Consider the following 24,628-nt stretch of genomic DNA (forward strand, 5'->3'; position numbering starts at 1 on the left):
TGGTGGCGGGTGGGGGAATAGGCAATGATGGCTCTTGAAAATGGGAGCGTAGATGAAGAGTGGGTGAGGGAGGGAAAGGAATGGGTTGTGGTGTTGGGTGGGGGGGAGTGAGAGACTAATGCACTGATCTGATGAGATCTGATGTCCAAATAGTGGGTGAGAACCAGTGTCCAGATTCCCCTTGTCCCACCAATTTAATTGGAGATGGTGGTGGTGGGGGTGGTGGAGAAGACATGTCAATTTCAGCTGGATACAAGTTGAGCATGGAGGGTGGGGACTGTGTCGATTTCAGAGGGTGAAATGGACTACCCCCCGCCTGAGAGGGGCGGCAACTGATCACACCTCCAAACTCAAGGCGAACATAAAAGGGGACGTGGGTCTGTAAACGAAGCAGTAGGAAGTTTCTGCTGGGGTTTGGTGCTGAGTTTGGAATTACACACACCCAGAAACATTGTATGTCCGGACGCTAAAGCGAGTTCCTTTTTTTTACCCCAAAGAGTCTACATGTCTAATATTTAGACATGTTCAGCTTTGTGGATACTCGGACTTTGCTGTTGCTGGCGGCAACGTTAATATTGGGACAGTGTCAAGGAGAGGATGATGGTGAGTTTACAAGTTGTTGTATGTTTTTTTTCGCCCTTCAACCTACCTTTTCGTCCGTTTGATGTTGAGGGTTTTGTTATGGTGTGTTGTGTGTGTCTTTGTCAAGAACTAATTGTTCGTTTCTAAACTTATTGTTGTTGTCCGACGGATCAAATAAAAAGTTATTGATGGGGAGGTTTTTTTCCTTTGGAAGAACATGCTGTATTTTTTTCGAGGGAGGGGGGGAAAGTGAGATAGAGATAGATAGAGAGAAAGAAGGAAATAGCTGGGGAAATTGGGGTTGACCTCAATTTTACACGGTGTAAAAGTGCCTTTTTTTCGTTAAGTTTTTTTTATGGTTTTGTGAGTTCAGGAGAAGCAGATGTTTTTATATTGAAGAAGCAGCAGCAGAAGAAGAAAAAAAGTGACCTTGGAAAAAGTTTGGATACTTTTGCTGTTTTTGTGGCAAAACGAATTCCTCTTTTTTTTGGTTTCTTGATGAGTTATGTCTTCATCCCAAGGGAATAGCGTACAAGAGAGAGAGAGAGGAGAAACAACATCTGCCCAATGTAAAAAACAAACTGGGCTTCTAAACATTGTAGAGATTTACACCGCCTTGTAGAGATAGCAGGAGACTCGCAAAATTGTGTTTGTTGTTTATTTGTGGGATTTTTTTTAATTGAAAAAAGGAGAAAAGTGAAATTAAGACTGGAGGGGATATTCAAATGTTAGTTTGACTGTGGTTAAGTCAGAAAACGAAGAAGAATGAAAGGGAAATTCTTGTGTAAAACAGTCTCCTACAGAAAGTGGGTGTGTCTCACCAACTCTTGAGTCTCAACAAGTTAGTTTAGACAGTAAGAAAACACTATCCCCAGGCAAGGTAATAATCTGGACAGTGATTTACCAGATACTTAAGGGACTGATTAGAAGGAAAGAGAAAGGAAGGGGGTGGGTGGAGGAGAGAACAAACCCAGACTAAATATTTTAAGTGGAGTTTGGATGTGAGTCAGTCCTGCCTGGATGAATATCAGTCTGGAGGCTTGAGGGAATTTCAGTGCGTAGGACGACTCCCCGTGCCAAGTTCGAATCTGCTTTTTGTTAAAAAGAAAACAAAATGCAAGCCAGGGGGAGCTGAATTGTGTAAGGGAAAAGATTACGGTTTGGAAATTGGAGCAATCCAGATGTTTGCGTGTGAGATGCAAAGCCACTACAAGTTGGAAGGAGAGGCTCTGTGCCACAACTCAACACTGCCATCTACCATCAATGAATCGAATAGGTACAATTTCTCCCCTTACCCACCCCACCCCCTCAAGCTCATCCCCTTTTTTCATTAAAACTGGAGTTACACTTCTGGAAAGTCTTAAATAACCATTTATTTAACAAAAAATAACAAACATTAACGTGTTTTACAATCAATTTTGATGGGAAATGTAAAGGATGAAAGTGACTTGGCCCAGTTGGGTACCATTTCTCATGGCGAGTTGGTTCAGTTGGACAATTGGGTCAAACACCCCAATGTTGGGTTATAGGGCCATCTAGTGGTTCTTCTCTTCGTTCATAAATTGGATTGGATTTAACAATCCTACTTGTTCTGAACACTTGAGGGAGCCTGAAACAGTTGCGGGTAGAAACAAAATGACCACCAACTGGCAGCAATGGTACAAAAGTGACAGTTCTGGGATGGTTAGAGTTATGTATTAAAACTCATAATGTTGAACTGAAACACAATAAAGTGCAGAGTGTGGATTTCAGTTGTGTGCAAACTGTATTGGGCACTGATGGAGGTAACCGAACCACGTTGTTCAGTGACTTTATCTGTACAGTATTTAATGTTAATCAGTGTGGGTTTTCTCATATCTCTCAATTTGGACCCGACTCCCAGCTCGTGTCCGAAACACTGACTGTCCAGCACCTTGGGATGTTCTCCTGATGGAAAAGGCACTATACAAATGTAATTTCGTTGCTAAGCAACAAATAACCTGTTAGTTATGCTGACCTTACCTCCCCTCTAACTGATGGTGTTTTGTATTTTTTTCGTTGCATTATCATTTGGCTCATGTTGTTACATTTCTACACCTGTGAGAGGGTACTGGAGACACTAGTGGTTGGTGAACTTTGTGTCGGTTTCCTTTCAGCTGAAGTTGGGAGCTGTGTAAAGGATGGACAAAGGTACAACGATAAAGATGTCTGGAAACCAGAACCATGTCAGATCTGTGTCTGTGACAGTGGTCAAATCCTCTGTGATGACATAATCTGTGAGGAAACTAATGATTGCCCCAACGCTGAAATCCCCTTCGGAGAATGTTGCCCTATCTGTCTCGGGGACCGTAAGTGCAAGACTTTTTTTTTTGTCTGCAAAATACACAGTTATTACATGACACAGTAACTCCTGTGATCCGTTTTGAGGCTTCCTCTCGATCTGAAAGGCTCTGTTTCTAATGCAAGGATTATTATTATTATCACCATCCTTCAGTGTTATCAGTTATTATGTGATCATGAGTTTGCCCTTGATTTCAGATGGCAAAATGCACGATGAAATGGCCCTCTATGATCCTCTGAATTTAACAATGGTTAGAAATTGGTGACATGTGGTCCTCATCTGAGCTTAGGAGACCCATTCAAAAATAAAGGGAATCCGATAGGAGTAACAGAATTGTGATCATTGCAATAATTTTGAAAGCTATTGGGCAACACATGCTCATGTTGTCACATTATAGGAGCAATATACCATTGCGGTAGAGTGATGATTCTTAGATTCTCAGCACTTTAACAGCAATAATCGTCGTTGAATTGTCAGTGATTTTTGTTAATAATACAGAAATATTTTATAGAAACCATTGGAAATTGCATTGAATGTTTTGCCCACAAGTCATTCTGCAACATACTAGTGATGTTCACTATGTGTTGTCAAATTAATTATATTTAATTTTTTTTAAGTTGGGGGGTCGGGACAAAAACAAACAAGGAAAACAGTGCAATGTCCCATTCTTGATCACGAGATAGAGTTCCAATGAGCTTGATTCACACCAGTTGATGCCATTAATGACATAGTCAAATCAAGACATTAAATGATTGTAATAAAACAATTGGGTGATTATTTCTGTCCCCTTCCCCTCCCCGCCCCCCAAAAACTTTTATTCTGTTCAGGATAAAAGCGGACAGCATTCACTCAATCAATCATGTTCTCCCCAACCCACAAAAAAAAATGAAAGGATATGAAATACAGGTTATACAGAATTTTGACTTACTGTCACACTTAATAGTATTGTTGAGCAATGAGGCATATGTTTACAAGCTGAACTTCACAACTCAAAGACTATCTCTCTTTCTCTCTTTCTTCCCCTCTTCCTTCCAGCTACAGGCGGAGATCAAGTAAGTACAGACTCTTTCTTTACAAAATTCTGAGTGACATTGATGTGAAACTTGTTGTGGTCCATATGTTTTTGCTTGCATTGTTCTAACCCATTGTCTTTTGTTCATTCCAGTACCCCGTTGGCCCTGAAGTACAGGTAATCAACTAATCTGCCTTTACTATGCGCAATATAGCACAACTGATCTCAAAAATACCTTTGGATGCGCTGCCAGTGTTTCCACTTATAAAATGAACTTACAGTTGTGATTTTCTCTGGTTTTATTTTCCAGGGTCCTCCAGGTCCCAAGGGAGATCGTGGTGCAAAGGGTGATTCAGTAAGTAATTGTTTTGTGTTTTTTTTTTTTTATTTAGCTTAAAACCGCCTCACTATTGCTGTATTGCTATGTACGCATCCCGAATGCGTTGCTGCTTTTTTAGACACCAGAACAAACACCTGTTGAAAGTGTGAGGACGACGACGCCTTTTCATTTTAAGAAACCCATGAAGAAATACTGCAAATTGGACACCAATGCAGCAAAAGTGGGAGCGCTATCCCCACTGTTTCTGTGCAACTTTAGTTTCTGTTGGCTTCTTTATTTTTAGTGCGTTATTAACCCCAAACCTTTCTACCCTCTCAATTCAGGGTCTTCAAGGTCCACGAGGAAGAGATGGAATCCCAGGCCAACCTGGTCAGCCAGGGTCCCCTGGTCAGCCCGGTCCCCCAGGCCCACCTGGCCTTGGCGGAGTAAGTCAGCTTTTCATTTGCATTGCTTTCGTGACTTTCCGTCAATGGCTGAATAGTTTGACGGCTCTTAGACAGTTTTGCAGCCCGAGAGAGAGTATTTAACAGCATCTCGCTCTCTTCCAGAACTTCGCTTCTCAAATGTCTGGCGGCTACGACGAGAAAACATCTGGTGGCATCCCCATGCCTGGACCTATGGTAAGAACTCTTTCTTTATTCTCTGGCTTCTTAAGGATAAAGAGCCAACCCTCTCTCTTTGCTATGAAAAAAATGGGTGCAGTTATTTGAGCACATGTGAATTCCTTCAAACACAATTAGATTAGTTTTCTTTAAGGAAATAACATTACAGGATATAGCATGTAGGTAGTTCGGGACTTATGTGCTTGCGACTACCAGGATAGTGGAAGTCAAACTCGATGGACCTTGGTCTTTATTTCGCCTGGGCATTTCTTATGTTATGGTCTTACGTTAACATACAATGAGAACACATCTGGGGAGGGTTTCCAGCTGTGAGAAGCAAATGCAGGCTGTAACTTAATGTCAAAACAAATTGTGTGACCTTCAAATGCATTTGGATCACGGTGAGTGCTGTAAGCACAGTGGGATGTCTGTAACAATTCGATCCAATCCAGTCTAACCCCAAAAGGTCAAATGACATGCATGACAACTCCACAAAGTATCTGGCCTCTTCAATAAGTCATTTGTTTCTTCTCTGTTCTATTTCAGGGCCCAATGGGACCCCGAGGACCTCCCGGCCCATCTGGACCATCTGTAAGTCCAATTGCCGCTAACTCACTGGTCTCCCTGCCCACCCACCTGCTTTCATGTCTGCCTGTCTGCCTGCCCGTTGTTTCGCTGGAAACATTGACCTGCATGCTCTACTCCCAACAGATTTTTGCCCGATTTAAGAAAAGAAAATGTGAAAGAAGAGAGAGAGAAAAGAATAACATGGAATTTTTTTTCAAGAGCCCTTTAAAATCAGGGGTCCACCATTCACACAATGTTCTCTTGTTTCTCCAATCCCCAGGGCCCCCAAGGATTCCAAGGACACCAAGGAGAGCCTGGCGAGCCTGGTGCAACCGTAAGTAACGAGAAACTGCATTGTCGCGCTTGGAGTAACCTCAGAGACAGTCAAGAGGAGTAACTTTGCAAATTACTGACCCATGCGCAGGGAGAAACTCTATTTGAGAGGCTTGACTCCCAAATTAACAGCCCTGAACAAACACACACTGCTCATCACCCAGCAATGACCCTCAATGCAGTACAATGAACAACAACAACAACAAGATTTCATTTATAGAGCACCTTTCACGTCGGGGGGACGTCCCAAGGCACTGGACAGTTGGGTCAGGACCCGAGCAGGGGAGAAATGGTCAGGGTGAGGAGAGGGAAGGGAGGGAGTGAGGAGGGGGTAGAGAGTCGAGAGGGGAGCTGAAGGCACGGTCAAAGAGAAAGGTCTTGAGACCAGCCTTGAAGGAGGAAAGGTAGTCAAGTTGACCATAGGAAACAGTGATCTTTTGATTGCTGTTGTTTCTTCTCCCCGCGCCCTCCCCCTTTTTTATTTTATTAAATAAAAATAAATTGGTCACGTCAATCCACATCTGTTTGTGGGACACTGCTGTGCGTAATTGGGCTGTCAAGTTCGCCCACAAAAATATACAGTCAATACACATCCGTGTATCCTGTGAAGCGCTTTGAGACGTCTTGAAGACGTGATAAGGCGCTGTATCAAATGCAAGGATTATTATTGTTATTAATATTGGGATACATTTTATTTCTCCAGGGTCCAATGGGTCCACGTGGTCCTCCAGGACCTTCCGGAAAGAATGGTGATGACGTAAGTACTGATAAGAGTGTGGATGAGACTCTCTTAACAGGTGCCTGCTTACCTGCCATCGGGTTAAGGGATAGAACTGATTTGAGTGAGCAGAATCACAGTAGAAGTCATTCAGTTGCATTCAATAACGGGAAATCAATCTTTCTTGTTGAACTGCCCTGATTCACCAGTGGTTAATGAAATCGTACATGGGAGGCTAGTGTTAAGATGGGGGCTTGTAACACCATTGACCCACATCATGATTACGTGTTAGCAGTGATTTGGAATCAGAGTCTGATTTCTTTTGTAGCTTAAGCTGCGTCTTAACCTTTTTTTTCCCTTCTATTTCTCCCCACTCTCTTGTTCAGGGTGATCCCGGCAAACCTGGTCGCCCTGGTGAGCGTGGAGCCCCTGGACCCCAGGTAAACCATCTCCTACATTTATCGCTGAGTAGACATGTTTAGAACTATGGAAATATACAGACGATGTCTCCTCCCCCTTCCCCCCCACCCCACTAATTGTGCCTGTACCAGCTCTTTTAAGAACAATCCTTTCAGTCCCATTTCCCTGCCTATTACTTGTATATTTCACCACAAAACATACAGTCAATTCACTTTACAGTCTATTCTGTGAAGGAAGCGCTTTGAGACACCTCAAAGACATAATGAGGCACTGTATCGAATGCAAGGATTATGATTATTATTATTTATTATTGTTCACTGTCCAACTTGAGGGATGGGGAAAGAAAACTTAAGGCGAAAGATTTTGATCGAAAACAAACGAGTAAATGTATAATTTGCATCAGGATTAAATCCTCACCCAAGATCACACTGAGTTTATCTATATATAGAAGGGATAGGCATTACTGCAACAGGCAAACAAAAAGACTATGGACTTGTGTGTCCTTACGTCTCACATGTCTTTACTCTTTCCTAGGGTGCACGTGGCTTCCCTGGAACTCCTGGACTTCCTGGCACCAAGGGACACAGAGTAAGTCTGTGTTTATGTGGTTCTTTATGTGGTCAGATGAGCAAACTTGCAACCTTATTGTTGACTGAGCAATTGCAACACCCACTCTTTATATAAAAAAAAGTTCACAACTATTGAGTAACCAATGCCATGGTGTGAATGCCACACACAAAGCGAAAACACGGTCAGCGGAATGCTAAAACATTGTCTTGTTATTCCTTTTCAGGGCTACAATGGTTTGGATGGCGCAAAGGGTGAATCTGGTCCTGCTGGCCCCAAGGTAAACACTCTGTTTTCCTTTCTTGGGCTTTAAAAGGCTCTTTCGACCCTAGTTCTGAAGACCAGCCGATATTATTTGGGCTGTGATGACGCTGTGCTCTGATTGCATTTGTTCTGTTCCTTCTGTACAGGGTGAGACTGGTGCCTCAGGTGAAAATGGTGTTCCTGGTGCAATGGTAAGCACTTTTCCCCCCATCTCCTGCAATGACCATATTCGATCCACAATGCTAGCCTGACGCCTTTGCAGTAGAGAGGCTTACTAAATGCGAAGGACAGGACGGGCCACACTTCGGTCACATTTTAGCAGAGTAATTTATCAATGTTTCCTTTGCATTGTAAAATGGCATTGCCAATAACCACCAATATGCCTATAAAATACACAGCCACTGCATTTTACAGTATTACCTGTAAACAGCTTTGAGATGTCATCCCCATGTGAGAGGCGCTGCACTGAATGTGGATTAATATTACCATTATTATTACTTATCATGACTCATGTGAGTCTGAATTGCACCTTACACCTTACAAGTTTCCTTACTCCACACACCTAATAATAATCCCTCCAAAACAAAAAACAATAAATAAAATTGGTCATTTTCGATCTACGACTGTTTGTGGGACATTGCTGTGCGCAATTGGCTGCCGCGTTCGCCCACAAATATACAGTCATTCACTTTAGAGTGTGTTCTGTGAAGCGCTTTGGGACGTCCTCTCGACGTGAAAAGCGCTATATCAAATGCAAGGATTATTATTATTATTATTCATAAGGTGTGAACGTGCAAACTAAATCACATACTTTTGCACTTAGAGTCAAAACGCCTGAAATACGATGGAATAAGATGATTTTGTTTTATTTTGCTAGGGTGCTCGTGGTCTTTCCGGTGAGAGAGGGCGCTCTGGACCGCCAGGACCCACTGTGAGTACAACATTGCAAGTTGATTCCCACACCTTGCGTGGTTTCCATCGCACCCCATTCACTTTGCCTTGTCCCCGCCCCCACCTCGGGAGCTGGCGTTGCTAATAAATTCTCCCCTTTTACATTATTCCAGGGCGCTCGTGGTAATGATGGTGCTCCTGGTAGTGCTGGCCCTCCCGTAAGTATCTTGGCTTGTTTGCCTTTTTGTTCTCAGCATATTTCTAACAAAGAGGAGATCTCGCAGACTGAAATGTAATCGATCTCTCATTGCATTCATTTCTTAGGGCCCTGTTGGACCTGCTGGTGCTCCTGGTTTCCCCGGTGCTCCAGGTGCAAAGGTACAAAACTTTTTTTTACCAGAACAGAACACTGAATGGTTGCGTTTGAGACTCACCTCACCTACCCACAATATAATATAGAGGGCTTTTCAATGGGCACTAAGAACATAATAGTGGGCATCAATCTGCATGGACAGGTCAGAGACTTGGAGGAAATCTTACCCCAAAAGGACACCCAACGCTTATTCACAATATCAGTGCAAACATGGTCAGGGCTTTTATCTAGAAGACTAGAATCTACTGTGTTTTAGGCTGAGGTCTTATTTTTGGGTTGTCTGGCAACCTTGGCTGGACCAGGGTTCTAAGATTCTAGCTCTTGTTTTACTATGAACACTTGTACTCAACTGGACTGAGAATGGGAGAGTCACAAAGGGATAGGAAATATCAGGAGCATTAAGCACTCAGGGGAGAGGTAGAGTTATGTATACTCTAAAATCCGAAGAAAGAGCATTTTTCCTGAAGGCTTGGCCATGGAGGAGACTGACGGGTTAAGTTTTGAGGCATTCACTGACATACCTCATACTAAAGCCACATTACACCCTCCTCTGTTTCTTTAAGTCACCAACGTTGGGAGCAAAACTCATTATTTTTACATTTCTACAGATATGTTTTGCTCATTTTGACTTAACCTGTTCAAATAGTCCTGCATCACACAGACTAGCAATGACGTTGGGTTGGGAGGTTGTCATTCCTAAGACGTTCAAGGAACTATGATGGAGCTAGGCAATGTCTCTCAAGCTATTTGGCTCATACCAAATAACTCTCAACAGAGGGTCAAACATTGCTCTTTCCTCTATTGCCTTCCTCCCAATGTGAATGAGCCATTCGGACCACCATAGATGTTTAGCAATAGTTTACCGACTACTAAGTTTCAAAAGTTTTTCAGGACAGTTTTGGGGGAACTCAACTTTGAGTTATTGGTTCAGGTGGAACTTCTAACACAGAGGCTGTTGAGAATGTGGAACTCCAAGCCTTAAACTGTGATCTTGGCAGAAAGCATTGATTAGTGGAAACTTGTGGAGAAAGAATTGAGTATGGCAGAGAAGGAGAATAGCAGGCCTAATGTGGAGGACAAACATGGGAATTGACAAATTGGGAGCGAATGACCTATTTCCATGTTGTGTTGTATAGTTCGGTGGAATAATGCTTGGAAGGGCACTATGCCTGAGACTGTATCGCTGACACTGAGCATCGCTCAACATGTAGCGTTCTATAATGTTATCTCTTTGCTTTGAATTCAGGGTGAAATCGGTGCTAGCGGAAGCCGTGGTGCTGAAGGAGCCACAGGAGGTCGTGGTGAAATTGGCACCCCTGGCCCCGCTGGCCCAGCTGGTGCTCCTGTAAGTCGACAACAACAACTTGCACTTATGTAGCGCCTTCCACGCGGGGCAGCATCTCGGAGCACTTGATCTTCGGTCTTCAGCGTGGACATTCAACTGCAGTGTCACATTAGGCATGGGAACCAGTTGACAAATCACAGTAGAAACAACACTGGACCCATCAGTCTTACAAAACACCCAGTCAGTCACTGCACTTCACAGTAAAAATCCTGCGAAGCGCATTTGTCACTTGCTCCTGATGTGAAAAGATGCAATAATCAAACTCAAGAGTCACTCGATGCCTGAAAAGACATCACTCTGTAAACGATTGAACATTGTGGGACGTTGCTGTCTGTCTACATTTCTGCATTCGTGCAGTCACTTTGCATTACGGTAAACCCTGTGAGAAGCACTTTGAGACCTCTACCTCTTAACATGAACATTCGGCGGGAGAGGGGAAGAAATTACACCTGGGTCCAGATCAACGCCTCTGGCATGACAAATGTCCAGAATTTGACTAATTGATGAAATTGGCCTTAACTTTCAAGCCTGCTTTCCTATCAGTTCTCAAAGGAAACCCACGGAATCAAACAGGCCTTGAAAATTGATTTAAGAATTTGCCAAACCATCGAGTGAAAAGAGTGAATCAAGAGACTCTGGTGGAATTTCTCTCCCGTCAAATTGGCGACTGCGTTGTGTTGGAAGTTCTGTGTTCTTACCCCTGTGTTTTCTTTTTTCACCACTAGGGCGCTGCTGGATCCGACGGCCAACCTGGTGGAAAGGGATCAACTGTAAGTAACTCATTTAATTGGGGAAAAAAAATCAATTGTGCTCAAATGTTTCAGTGAGAATCTGAGTTATCTGACCTTGTATCTAGTGCCTTCAGCTTCTCTGCCCCCACCCTCTGGTACACCATTCCCACAGTCCCTCCCTCCGCCTTGGACTCCTCACCTCCTTCAAGATCCGTCTCAAGACCCTCCTCTTCGACCATGCCTTCGGTCACCCTCCTGCCCCTACCCAACCCTGCCAGCCTTCCACCCCTCCTGATCCCAACCATCAGCTTGCGTGCGGATCCCTGACTGACATGAAAGGCTCCATACCAATGTAATTTTTTCTTGTATCCCAGGGCGCTCCCGGAATTGCTGGTGCTCCCGGCTTCCCCGGCCCACGTGGACCCGCTGGTGCTCAAGGTGCTGGAGGTGCTCCTGGACCCAAAGGCAATACTGTAAGTAATCGGCTGAGCCCACATAATGGACTGGACTGGGAGTTGGTTACAAGACTGAGACTGGGAGAATCCCATTTGCACTCATTTTGGTGGCTTTCCGGCATGATCGATCAATCACTCTTTGATCCCCAAAAATATCAGCATCTCAGTTGGTTCGCTAAACTGAAAAATGACCTCCGATGCCTGGCCGTTCTAGTTCACCATTTGCATGAGAACAGTGCCATGGGACGTCCAATACATCCATTCCATTGGAGTTTGACCCATTTAAGCAACCAAGCAAGTCAAATTTCCAACAACTTTCCAAGTATTGTTGGCATAAGTGGTTAAAATAACTCATCAATAGATGGGAGAAGATGTTGAATTTAAGTGAAAGTAACAGGTGGAGGAGATAGTTGAGCATCCATCACACAATCTCTTCAAACCAGCCAACGTTTCATCACGTTGAGCACACAATTAAACATTTGTTCGCGTTAGTGCAAATGATGATCATATCTTCTCTCCACCCTTGCCTGTCATATCTTCTCTCCACCCTTGCCTCTCCAGCCTTGCCTTGCCTGTATGTTTGAGGATGTAGAATTGTAGGCAGAATAATTAACTTGAGACCAACATCAACTGTAATGCTGATGGATTACAAGATAACTGAGTGGACCTGAAAGAACCTGGAATGTGAAGCTTTTTTTGATTGACCGATTGGGGCTTTAACATTGTCTTCCTACCTTAGGGCGAACCTGGTGCTCCTGGAGCCAAGGGTGAACATGGCGTGAAAGGTGAAGCTGTAAGTACATTGTTTCACTTACAATTAATAATCCGTTGCAATCACTGGAGCCCTTGCGGCTGTGATTATTATTGCATTATAACCCGATCGACTCGAAGAATAATACACTATTGCAGCAGAATTACATAAGGCATCCACTGACGATACAACTCTGATTGATCAATCTCTAGGGTCCTGTTGGCCTTCAAGGTCTGCCTGGCCCAGCTGGTGAAGAAGGCAAGCGAGGTGCTCGTGGTGAACCTGGTATTCAAGGTCTGGCTGGTGCCCCTGGTGAACGTGTAAGTTGAGGAAGTTGACATTGAGATAAATAATCGAGCTTCCATTTCCATTTCCAACATCGGCTGCAGTTTGGCAACACCTTATAATGATCCTCTCTCTCTTTATTACAGGGTGGCCCTGGAAGCCGTGGTTTCCCTGGTTCTGATGGTCTGCCTGGTCCTAAGGTATGTCTGTTACCCTTTATACCCTTTGTGCTCTTGTAGCTCAGTGTTTTAGAGCACTTACCTCACAAGCAAGAAACTTGGGTTTGATTCCCGGCTGGGCGAACGTTGGGCAAGGTTCCTTACTCCGCATGCCTCTGTTTACCTAGCAGTAAGTAGGAACCTGGTTATTAGTCGATCGCCGGATCGTTTTTCCGGGGGTAATAATTCGTTCGAAAAATAATGATAATAATTTGGTCACTTCAATCCACGACTGTTGGTGGAACACTGCTGTATGCAATTGGCTGCTGCGTTTTGCCCACAAAATATACAGTCAATTCACTTTACCGTATAATCTGCGAAGCGTTTTGGGACGTCTTGAAGACGTGATAAGGCACGATATCAAATGCAAGGATTATCATTATTATTGTTAACGTGTCCTTGTGTTTTTGTGTTGTACAACAGGGTCAGCTTGGTGAGCGCGGTGGAGTTGGTGCTGTCGGTCCCAAAGGTGCAACTGGTGAACCTGGCCGACCCGGTGAGGCTGGGCTTCCTGGCCCAAGAGTAAGTATTTCACACCTGACCAAGCAGTGAGCGAGTGCAAATGCGTTGGAGGCGAACAAGGCCAAAATGAATCTATCCGAGAAGTAAAATCAGATCGCTAGGAACGCCTGCAGAGATGCTGTTTGTGGTGTCACTGCTGTGTGCAATTGTCTGCTGCGTTTGGCCCACAAAACATACAGTCAATTCAATTTACAATATATTCTGTGAAGTGCTTTGAGACGTGATAAAGCGCTATATCAAATGCAAGGATTATTATTATTACTATTATAGTGACCGTATCTATTACAAAGCCATGAGCCAACAAAGTAAATACACCTATTTTATTGTGCACGGACTGTTTGGCTTGTGTCATTGAGAGAAAGGGGCAAAAATCCATGATCTCTTTGCAATATTGCAGATGACATTAGAACATGCACTGACTTAAGATTGTTCGAAAACCTTTGTCCTATTTGCTGGTTAAAAAGTCAGCCATTATGGTATAGGGACTTAGACCGACTCCATTTATGTAACATTTGCGCAGCTGGTGTTGCCAGGGATATCTAGATATCAAGAAAGATAGGACAGTTAAGAGGTTTTCTCTCTAGAGTTGAGAGGGGGACCAGATAGAGGTGTTGAAAGGATTCCATAAGGTGGATGTTGATGGGTTGTTTCCACCTGTTTGAATTAAAAACTGGAAGGTATAAATATAAGCTAGCCAGGAGCACATCTAAATGGAGTTTAGCAGGAACTTCACTCGGAGGGTGGTGAGAACTCATTGCCGGAAGCTGCGGTCAAAGCAAAGAGCATCAACATATTTAAGAAGAAACTTGATGAGAGAGAGAGAGAAGGAAATAGAGGGGTATAGGAGAGGTTATTGGAAGGGTGGGGACTCGTGTGGAATATTAACACGGTCACAGACTGATTGAATATCCTGTTTCCATGCCATATGTAACTCTATATGCAATCCAGAATTGAGCAAATTGTTAAATTTAGTAAATCGTTGAGAATTCAATATTAAGCTTGAAGTTTTTTTTCTCTGGCCAAATTAATTAACAATACTGGACATATCAAGTAAACCTAGACCCGTTGCATTTCTAGCATCAGTATCAGAATTCAGGCCCACTGTTGAGAAAGATCGGTTAATCGTGTGAGTTAGAACTTCTCATCGTCCATCTCACCCGACGATCTCTCTATAATGTGACCATTTGCCTTTCTTCCTTGTCTAGGGTCTGACTGGTAGCCCTGGAAGCCCTGGTCCTGACGGAAAGGCTGGCGCAACTGTAAGTACTTCCTTCTTCCCTCCTTTTCCTAATAACTCTACATTGGGTGGGTACAGCAGCAAAAAAAACACACATAGTGACGTAAAATAGCTCACACACACATTTGTTTAATAAGACCATCCCTGCTGCCTATTATGTTCTCGCAATCCCAAACGTAGAAATCACTATTTTATTCTCAGCTCTCAAAAACACAATCCAACAATACTTCCAAAATCCCTTTAGTTACTTCCCCCTGTATCCTGCTTTATACTTACGGATCCCCTTTCATTGATTCCCAGTCATTTCTTCTTAAAGGATATCCAACAACTGCCTGTTATTCCATTATTGGGCTTGACACTTGTGGGGAAATTTGCATATATCTCTGTTGCCTAAAATGTATAATTTTTAACCTTAAAAAGGGTCCTCCTGGTCAAGATGGTCGTGCTGGTGCACCAGGAGGTGTTGGTGCCAGAGGTCAACCTGGCGTCATGGGATTCCCTGGTGGTAAGGGCGCTGCTGTAAGTATTCGCATCGAATCAACACGACGTGCTTTCTGATCGCTTTGGTGACAGAGAGAAGAGTAGAAGATGAGCCAGCGTTAAATGCCCCCAAGGCATCCTCCAGCTTTAGGAGAAATTTCAATCCTCTATGCACTTATTTTACGGTGTGTCGGCCTGGCCAGAAGGTTGTGGGTATAAATCTACAGTGTTAGGGATTTTGAGCTCACAGTCAAGGCTGAGTCCCCAGTGCAGTGCTGCTTTGTCGAAGGTGGACATTGGAAGATTCTGAAAAGAGAAGGGAGTTTCTCCCATTGTCCTGGCTGACAATCCCTCCTCTGATTAAAATCGATCATTTACTTTATGGCAGTTTGCAGAATGTCGTGAACGCAAATTGGCCGCAAATTTACGTTGAATCCTGTGAAGCGTTTCAAAACAACCTCCTAATGTGAGGAGCGCTGCATCACAGGGCAAGGATTATTAATTATTAATATTATCGACTATCATGCACTGCATGCCACAAGCCCCTGTTAAGTCTTGTCTTTTGTTGTACAGGGCGAGCCTGGCAAACCTGGTGAGAAGGGAGTTGCTGGACTTACTGGTGGAGTGGTGAGTACATTGGTTTCCATTGGTTCTTATTTCAAGGCATTTATTGCCAATTAGATTAAGTTACAGCATGGGTAAAGGTGCATTGAATCTCTTTATACCTCTTTCCTCTTTAGGGTCCTGCTGGCAAAGATGGTGAAGTTGGTGCCCCTGGATCTCCCGGCCCAGCTGTAAGTAAACATCTAATGAATTGTATGTGAGGGTGGGTGGGTGGGTGGGTCAGAGGGGAGAATGCTTTGAAACTAAGTCAGCACATTATAGCCTCGAAGAATCCCCGGTTTAACACTGCAGACAATAGAAATTCACACAAAATACATGTGGACATCTTGACTCTTCGTGGACAATTTTGCCAAGTTTGCCAACTTGTACAGCATAGGTTGTAAGGCAAAGTACATGCTGAAAAGATGGTGTGGAGCGTGGTGGAGAGAGAGAGAAGGCAGGATTCTCCCTGAAGCAGAGTTTGATGGGTCACTGGACTCATTGTCACTCCTTGCCCCTGCCCCAATCTCTGGAGGCCGTTTCCGTCCAACAGTTACCCTTCAAGGCGGCTGAGTAGCCACTTATTTTAGTGCTGATTAATATAAACTCTTCAGTAAAAAAAGAATCTCCACATGTAAGATTTTTAAAATACGCGCTTGCTACACTTTACAGTAAAATCCTGTGAAGCCCTTTGCTGCGTTGCGCTGATGTAAAAAGACACTGTATCAAATGCAAGGCTTATTAAAACATATTTAATCAATTTTTTTCCAATCCTAGGGTCCTGCTGGAGACAAAGGTGAACAAGGTCTTCCAGGACCTGTTGGCTTCCAGGTATGAACAACTTTTACAATCCCTTTCACAAAAAAAAATCAGTGCAAGGGTATTTTTTATGAATAAAAGCCCTAATGCTTTACTCATGCATTATATTTGTATCTTACTTTATAGGGCCTTCCCGGGCCTCCAGGTGCTTCTGGTGAAGCTGGCAAACCCGGTGAACAGGTAAGTACCTCAAAGGGAAGGTTACATTTTGTGATACTACGACTAGCATGCATGAAAAACAACAAAATACTGGTCAAAATCCATTGCAAAGTGCTTTTCAATGCGCTTGATGGAAGGCTGAAAGTGCGAGTCCCTTGGCTGTATTTAATTGGCCATTGCAAAAGCCCGCTTGTCAAGGAAAAATGGAGGATTATTATTTTAGTGTTTGCTTCATCTGACACTGAATTTGTGGGTAAGTTTACAATAATTAATAATCTCACAAAATCATAGAAATTTCAGCACAGAGAGAGGGGACATTTGTTAAGCGTTGCACTAACTTCCCCCCCTCCCTCCCCAGATGTAGCTAAGCAACACCTGGCAAAAAGTTTGTTCTAAATTCCACACCTTTGTAATGCGTGGCTGGTACAGTGGTACATGGAATGAGACTGGAGTTGCGTTCTGTGTTCGCGGGTTGACAACGAAGGAGAGTATACTGCAATAATGGGCAGGGTTAGAATGAAAGCCTTCTCTAGAAGTCTTGCAGTATTGTCAAATCTATGAAAAAGTCAATTAATCTAATGCTTATTTCTTCTCTTGTCCATAGGGTGTCCCCGGTGATGTAGGTGCTCCAGGTGTTGCTGGTGGAAGAGTAAGTCTTTCCAATACTTTTCAGTCGATCTTCCTCGCTCTCCACTCTCCCTACCGATATGACTTTGCTTCATTGGTTGTTACCATCTATCTAATGGGATGTTGGGATCTCCTCTGCTCTAGGGTGAAAGAGGTCTCTCAGGTGAACGTGGTGCTACTGGCCCCATGGGTTCTCCAGGTGCTCGCGGTTCACCAGGCGCTGCTGGTAATGATGGTGCCAAGGTACGTTCACGCAACAAATGTGCAGGCCACACAGACACACACACACATACACACACACAGACATCTGCACACAAATGTACACAGACATACATGGGCACAGAGACAGACACACATTCATGCCACACATACACATGCAACTCACACACAACACACACACACACTTACACAGACACACACATACATTTGGTGCAAGGTTTAATTGTTCCTCATCCCCTTTAGGGAGACCCTGGTGCAGTTGGTTCCCCTGGTGTCCAAGGACCCCCTGGCCTCCAAGGCATGCCTGGTGAACGTGGTGCTTCTGGCCTTCCTGGTATCAGGGGAGAGAGAGTGAGTATCCGCATAGCCATCTATATTAACACTCAGATACGTCCAATGGAAAGGTCCTCAAACCAGTAGATAGTGTCAAACAAGAGATAACAACAGGAGCTCAGATGATAAAGGCCCTTTCATCCCATTTGATCTCATCCTTCCACAATGTCTATGCTCCCATTGCCGTGTCAGTCAAGCTGTTTTTTCCAATGATTCCCAGTGTCCTGGCCTGAACCTCCTTCCTGTGACCTCGGGTGACCCATTCCAGTCATTAATTGCCCTCTGGTTAAAGAAATACTTACTGGTGTCTGCCCTGAAATTGCCCCCTTCCGCAAACAACGAGCTAATGCCTGCTTATTCTACTGTATCAGTACAAAAGATCTGGGTTTAGTTACTCAATCCCATTTAAAATCTTGCATGCCCTGCAAGGTCCCCTCAGCGATATCTCTTTTCAATAGGCCTAGCCTGTCTTATCATCCCTCATAGCTCAATCCTCTTACACTGGGGATCACCCACATTGCTCAGGGCAAGGGCGGGTATTTGGAGTTGAAGTGCAGATCAGCCATGATCTTATAAAATGGTGGAACAGGCTAGAGGGACTGTTGTTTCTATGCTATCCTCTGCCCTGCTTCAACTGATGTAATTCTCTCTCCACTAGGGTGATGGAGGTCCAAAGGGAGCTGACGGTGCCCCTGGCAAGGATGGAATCCGTGTAAGTAGTTGAAAACGATAGTTTTGACATCACTCCTATTAAGCAGAAGCTTTCTGTTAATGCATTAAAATAGACTCATTCCATTGCCATTTGCTGGTGTACAGATTTCAGCACAGTCAATATTGGCTGACCACGGAGAGTTTCATTTCAATAACCCTGTTATCTTGTTTAGGGTCTCACTGGTCCAATTGGTCAACCTGGTCCTCCTGGTACATCTGGTGACAAGGTAAGCTTTTTCATGTTCTCTTGCTGTTAATACTATTTTTCCGTAAAATTGGGGTTAATCATCCATCCAATGTGGGTAAATCTCCAAAGCTTGCTGTAAACAATCTATCTCCTGGATTTTGTTGTGATGCCTGAAATCCCTTTCAGAAATAGTTGTTTTTTCGTCTAGTCATCCGTACCATTCCATGTCCGCTTGAGCCTGAACGTAATTTCACTGAATAATAATTTTTCTATCTTTTGGTTGGCGAGTGTCTGACTGACATATTACCATTACCGCGCTTAAAAGCCTCCATCCAAAGTATTCCACGTGTTTCAGCATGACTGGAATGGCTTGTGCTCCTTCTCTCCCGGGTGAGCCACTCTCTGCTGAACCAAGCACTCTCTGCTGGGCAAGAACCAAGACTTGGCGGGACCCCAGACTGTGCAAGGAGAGGCCATGGGAAGGGGGTGGGGGGTGGACGGGGGTGAAGAAGAGAGGAGGAGTGCGGTAACGTCTGTAGGTTAACTAGTTGATTTGCCAGTTTGACTACTAATAAGGCACTAAAACACACAGTCACTACACTTCACTTTATAGTAAAATCCTGTAAAGCGCCTTCAGAAGCCCTCCTGACATGAAAGGAGTTGTATCAAACGCAAGGATTACCATTGTTGTTTAGTGGTTTGTATTGGGATTTGGAAAAGTGCAGCAAATTCTCAGTGTGTCTGTAACTCCCGACGGCATTAATGACCACCTTTATGATCTGTGTCTAGGGTGAAGCAGGTCCTCCTGGCCCAGCTGGTCCCAGTGGTGCTCGTGGTGCTGCAGTAAGTGACCTTTACACAAGGCTTGACTTCAGTGAACAGTATGTCAGGGTTTGCCTTCTCATATAAATGTAGATAATTCCATTAACTTCACGGCTCTTTGTGTGTGCCTACAAACACACAGTAAAATCCTGGGAAGTGCTTTGGGACGTCTGAATGAAACAATATCAAACACAAGGATTATTATTATTATTGTGTTTGTGTGTATACACATATATATATACTGGTGAACTTTCTTTGAGATTTCTTTCAAACTTTTAAGCATTCAAAAAACACAAGTATGCAAAACAAGTGTACAACATACACATGCGAGTGCCGCAATGTGCTTTAAGACCTCCTCCCAATGTGAGAAGCACCATTGTGAATGCAAACATTCTTCTTGTTATTAATAATAATTTTCTGAACTCCAGGTCTTTAAATAACCTCTACCTTTACTATTTCAGGGTGAGCGTGGTGATCCCGGTGGTGCCGGACCTGCTGGATTTGCTGGTCCTCCTGTGAGTATCCCAGTAACAAAACTTGCAAAAACACAACATTGATGGCCTTAATCCTTCAATGGCAACTTTCTTTCTAAAACACCCGTAGAAGCATAAGGAAGTTAGAGCACAGAAGAAGGCCATTTGGCCCAATCATGTGTCTGTGCTGGCTCTTTTAAAGAGCAATCCTTTTGATCCCATTACCTGCCGTTACTCTCATAGCCTTGGCTTGGCAGCAAGCAATATTCAAAAGCAAAAATCACAGACGATACGATTGTTAAAAAAAATGAATAGCAAGCACCGTTATGATTTGAGCAACATTTATTTACGACAAACTTTCGGAACATTCATCACTTTAATTCATAACCAAAAGCCCCTGATTGTCCAGCGCCTTGGGACGTCTTTGGGATGTGAAGGGTGCTGTGTAAGTTGTTGTTTAACTGTTGCATTTGTGCACTATGAGCACAAGGGTGGGTTGGCGGGTGGGTGGGTGTTTGGGGGGGACACTCAATGTTAACTCTATTTAACATTTGCACTGGCTTTTAATGTGGTGTGCGGAGTTGGCTCTCAAATACCAAAGGGCTCATTGATCTTTTTTCTGCTCCTGTCAATCACAGGGTATTGATGGTCAGCCTGGTGCTAAGGGAGAGGCTGGTGATCCAGGTGCAAAGGGTGATCCTGGTCCCTCCGGGCCATCTGGTCCAACTGGAAGCCCTGGTCCTTCTGTAAGTAAAACACTTCTTCTGTAATAACCTTCTCTGATTGGTATGCTCCTATTCCCCTCCAGCGGAGCTGACTTAGGTAACTGGCTAATCTCAAGTCTCTTCTCTCTCCTCCACACACAGGGCCCGGTCGGTGCCCCCGGATCTAAAGGCAGTCGCGGTGCCCCAGGCCCACCTGTGAGTTCACGGCTTCAACTCTCCCCCTTTTCTCTCTCTCTCTTTCTCTCTCTCTCTCTCTCTCTCTCTGTCTCCTCTCTCTCTCTCCTATCTCTCTCTCTTGTCTCTCTCTTGTCACTCATACTTCCCGTTTGAGCAAAGCGAGAGTTTCAGCATCGGCAAAGCACGCAAATGTGATGTGCACTTGAGTCTAAATTGAACTGTTGCTGCTCACACACAATAGGACATAGCTTAGCGCACAAATAGTTTTCAGGAAGTGCACACCTTTGCTTAGAATATGTCCTAGACATATATATTTTTTTAATTATGCAATTTTACGGCTTCAAAGAGAATTCAGCAACAGAACTTGCCAAAAAATTCTGACATTTAAATCGAGTGAATCCACACCTGGGTAGAATTTTGGCCCTAATCATATCTGCCAGATGCAGACAAAAAAAGATTAACATGTAGGACTCGTGGAGTTCTGTAGCGTGATGGTTGGCATGCTCGTCCCGTAAGCGAGAAGACCCGGGTTCAATTCCTGGGCGGGGTGAAACCTTAGGCAAGTTTTCTTACTCCACACGCCTCTGTTTACCTGGCAGTAAGTAGGGACCCGGTTGTTAGTTGATTAGCAGATCGCTTTCCGGGGGTGTAACCCCTGAACGCAATCCACAAGTGTTTGTGCTGTGCGCAATTGGCTGTAGGGTTTCACCCACAATCAATTCACTTTACAGTATATTCTGTGAAGTGGTTTGAGACGTCTCACCAACATTGTATCAAATGTAAGAATTATTGTTATTAGCATTAACAGCTTTCTGCTCTCCTCTAGGGTGCAACTGGCTTCCCTGGTGCTACTGGACGAGTCGGTCCTGCTGGCCCCTCTGTAAGTGCCTCGAACTCTTATCCTCAGAGAAAAGCAATGTTGAATCGGGGAGTTTTGTAACAGGAACCATTAGTGTCTGCTTAGCTTATTGGTCCTGATCTCGGCTGTGGGTTCAGGTCCCCACAGGCCGGATATGAGGTCACAGGCCAGGCTGACGCCCCGGTGAATAACCATGAGAGCAACAGAGGTGCTGTCCTTTGGATGAGACGTTAAACCAAGCTCCCGTCTACCTATTCAGGTGGACGTTAGAGATCCAGCGGCACTATTGGAAGAGAGAAGGTAGCTTCTCCCTGCCCAGCAATCCTCCAGATAAGTTTAACGTTCACCTTGTAGCTGTTGGTGGGACATTGCTCGGCACAAAATGGCTGCTGCATTGTCTGCAAGATGCACAGTAACTACACTTAACAACAATTGCCAGTGGAGCGAAAGGCACTTTCCTCGTTCTGTTTGTGCCACCATCGGTGGTCGTGCTTTCAGCCACTGCACCCCCTCCCCAAAACTTCATTCTCTTCATTTATCCCCCTAGTTTGCCCATCTTCAGATTCTATCTGAGGATCTTCCTCTTTGACTGTTCCTAGGGTCACTTCCCTTCTCTCCCCAGCTCAGGGTCAGCTTCTGCCTCTGTTAGAGATGCTACCCCTGCGTGAAATGGCGTGGATAATTGCAAGCTCTTGTTGCAATTGAAGCTCTTCGAGATGTTTCCGTTGGCGTAGGCACTCACACCGCCAGGAAACGGGGTATTCGAGGAGTGGTCAGTGAGGTTATGAGCTGGAAACGATTGCGCTTTAAGCTTGAACGTCTCTGCCATTGGCTTCTAGGGAAACACTGGCCCTGCCGGCCCAGTTGGTGCTCCCGGAAAAGATGGTCCTAAAGGAGTTCGCGGAGAGTCTGGTGCTGTTGGTCGTTCAGGAGAACCCGGACCTGCTGGCCCCCCAGGACCATCTGGCGAGAAAGGATCCACTGGTGCTGATGGTCCTCCTGTAAGTAACTCAGTACAGGTTCCACCTCCACCCCCCCACCCTGACCCCAACATGCACACCAAATGCACACCTCGCTTCTCATTTCAACTCGGGTCAGTACAGCTTTGTTCCGACCAAAAATTTAGACCGTGCGAGTGCAAAAGAAACCCCTCTTTGTCCCCAACCTTGAAAACCCAAACCCTGATATAGAACCTAAGAATTAGGAGCAGGAGTAAGCCATTTGGCCCCTCTAGCCTGCCCCGCCATTCAATAAGATCACGGCTGATCTATTCTAACTCCACCTACCCGCATTATCCCCATATCCCTTAATCCCTTTATCCACAAGAAATCTATCAATCTCAGTCTTGAATATGTTCAAGGACTGAGCATCTCCAGCCCTTTGGGGTAGAAAATTCCATAAATTCACTACCATCTGAGTGAAGAAGTTTTTCTTCAAGTCAGTACGAAAGAGCTTACCCCGAATTTTAAGACTGTGACCCCTCATTATAGCTTCTCCAAACAGGGGAAAAAGTCTCCCACTTTCTATTCTGTTGTGCCCCTTAATAATCTTATAGGTTTCTATAAAATCACCTCTTATTCTTCTATATTCTAGAGAATATAGGCTTAAATTGCTCAACCTATCCTCATAACTCATCCCCCTCATCCCTGGTACCAACCTAGTGAACCTACGTTGTACTCCCCTCCAAGGCGAGTACATTCTTTCTTAGATATGTGTCTGGAGATCGGATGCTAAATGGTGCCATTTCGTGTTCTCTTCTTTAGGGCCCCGCTGGTCTCTCTGGAGCTCAGGGTCTTGCTGGACAACGTGGTATTGTTGGTATCCCAGGAATCAAAGGTGAACGTGGTTTCAGTGGTCTGCCTGGCCCATCAGTAAGTAACCGATCAATCACTTTGTCCTCCCAATTTTACCAATACTATACGCTTCACCTCTTCACAGAATACACAGTTAATTCACTTTACAGTGTATTCTGTGAAGCACCTAGAGGTGTCTCAATGACATGATAAGGCCCTATATCAAATGCAAGGATTATTATTATTAGCTAATTAGTTGGTTGCAACACATTAAAGATAAATGTTCTCAGAACTGTTGATGTAAATACTGAGGAGAGATATCCAGCAACTTGCGAAGTGCTCTTGTTTACATCTGACTTTGCCAACACTCCTCTCTTGGACGGAGAGGCCTGAAAGGAACCTTGGTTGAAGTGTTTCTAAGATCGCAAAAGGTTTAGAGATGTTTGGATTCTGATAAGTTTGCCCAGACATTCCAAAATCCACAGTTCATATCTTCAAAATGAGGGCAAAAAAAACCAGAATAGAAAACACAAGGGAATTGTTTTTTTTCCAGTAAAAGAGTGATGGGAATATTTAGATTCAATCTAGACTGTGCACGTGGCTAATCTCTTCTCCCTGACACACTGCAAAGGGTTTCAAAGAGGAACTAAGCTTGTGCTTGTTGGCTAAAAAGGGTGAAAGTTAGTAGATTTGGAGATGGATCCTTGAAGGAATCAAGTTCCATAGATTACTGTTACCCGATTCTTAACTCTTCTTTTGATAAGCAGTGAATCTTATATTTGTTGTATACTGTGTTCTGTGTTTGTTGATAGTTGCGCTGTTTGTCCTAATTCTCTTGTTGGCAACCTCTGTTGGGATTCAAGCTAAAACGATTGTCTTTGCTACTAGGGTGAACCTGGAAAGCAAGGTCCAGTTGGTGGACCTGGAGATCGTGGTCCTCCCGGGCCAATGGGTCCCCCTGGTTTGTCTGGCCCACCTGGCGAAGCTGGTCGTGAAGTATGAATATCTTTATTGAACACTGGAGCTCTCTTCCCTCAATCCCTTCTGTCTTACCCCCTCCCTTCTTGTCTGAAGACCTTCCTTTTTTGATCGTGCTTACAGTCACCTT

At 44.2% G+C, this 24,628-nt stretch overlaps 1 protein-coding gene across 2 annotated transcripts in view; it reads left to right on the forward strand.

Moving 5' to 3' along the window:
- Positions 1–367: 367 nt before the first annotated feature.
- Positions 368–24,628, forward strand: part of LOC103190072 (collagen alpha-1(I) chain) — a 31,687-nt gene continuing 7,426 nt past the window's right edge. Inside the window, exons 1-43 of one of the 2 annotated variants that reach the window (XM_007910713.2) lie at positions 368–603; positions 2,718–2,909; positions 3,938–3,954; positions 4,068–4,091; positions 4,225–4,269; positions 4,578–4,679; positions 4,803–4,874; positions 5,403–5,447; positions 5,704–5,757; positions 6,460–6,513; positions 6,861–6,914; positions 7,429–7,482; positions 7,688–7,741; positions 7,872–7,916; positions 8,603–8,656; positions 8,790–8,834; positions 8,941–8,994; positions 10,236–10,334; positions 11,060–11,104; positions 11,440–11,538; positions 12,260–12,313; positions 12,484–12,591; positions 12,703–12,756; positions 13,198–13,296; positions 14,502–14,555; positions 14,954–15,052; positions 15,587–15,640; positions 15,754–15,807; positions 16,394–16,447; positions 16,562–16,615; positions 17,199–17,243; positions 17,366–17,464; positions 17,684–17,791; positions 18,432–18,485; positions 18,658–18,711; positions 19,461–19,514; positions 19,955–20,008; positions 20,605–20,712; positions 20,833–20,886; positions 21,695–21,748; positions 22,567–22,728; positions 23,491–23,598; positions 24,409–24,516. In XM_007910713.2, the coding sequence (XP_007908904.1) occupies positions 522–603; positions 2,718–2,909; positions 3,938–3,954; positions 4,068–4,091; positions 4,225–4,269; positions 4,578–4,679; positions 4,803–4,874; positions 5,403–5,447; positions 5,704–5,757; positions 6,460–6,513; positions 6,861–6,914; positions 7,429–7,482; positions 7,688–7,741; positions 7,872–7,916; positions 8,603–8,656; positions 8,790–8,834; positions 8,941–8,994; positions 10,236–10,334; positions 11,060–11,104; positions 11,440–11,538; positions 12,260–12,313; positions 12,484–12,591; positions 12,703–12,756; positions 13,198–13,296; positions 14,502–14,555; positions 14,954–15,052; positions 15,587–15,640; positions 15,754–15,807; positions 16,394–16,447; positions 16,562–16,615; positions 17,199–17,243; positions 17,366–17,464; positions 17,684–17,791; positions 18,432–18,485; positions 18,658–18,711; positions 19,461–19,514; positions 19,955–20,008; positions 20,605–20,712; positions 20,833–20,886; positions 21,695–21,748; positions 22,567–22,728; positions 23,491–23,598; positions 24,409–24,516 (3,036 nt within the window). In that variant the 5' untranslated portion in view covers positions 368–521. The remainder of the gene's footprint in view (positions 604–2,717; positions 2,910–3,937; positions 3,955–4,067; positions 4,092–4,224; positions 4,270–4,577; positions 4,680–4,802; positions 4,875–5,402; positions 5,448–5,703; positions 5,758–6,459; positions 6,514–6,860; positions 6,915–7,428; positions 7,483–7,687; positions 7,742–7,871; positions 7,917–8,602; positions 8,657–8,789; positions 8,835–8,940; positions 8,995–10,235; positions 10,335–11,059; positions 11,105–11,439; positions 11,539–12,259; positions 12,314–12,483; positions 12,592–12,702; positions 12,757–13,197; positions 13,297–14,501; positions 14,556–14,953; positions 15,053–15,586; positions 15,641–15,753; positions 15,808–16,393; positions 16,448–16,561; positions 16,616–17,198; positions 17,244–17,365; positions 17,465–17,683; positions 17,792–18,431; positions 18,486–18,657; positions 18,712–19,460; positions 19,515–19,954; positions 20,009–20,604; positions 20,713–20,832; positions 20,887–21,694; positions 21,749–22,566; positions 22,729–23,490; positions 23,599–24,408; positions 24,517–24,628) is intronic. The other variant, XM_007910714.2, reaches the window with a different exon arrangement.

Source organism: Callorhinchus milii, unplaced genomic scaffold (genome assembly GCF_018977255.1).
Source record: "Callorhinchus milii isolate IMCB2004 unplaced genomic scaffold, IMCB_Cmil_1.0 Scaffold23, whole genome shotgun sequence".
NCBI classification, from domain to species: domain Eukaryota; kingdom Metazoa; phylum Chordata; class Chondrichthyes; order Chimaeriformes; family Callorhinchidae; genus Callorhinchus; species Callorhinchus milii.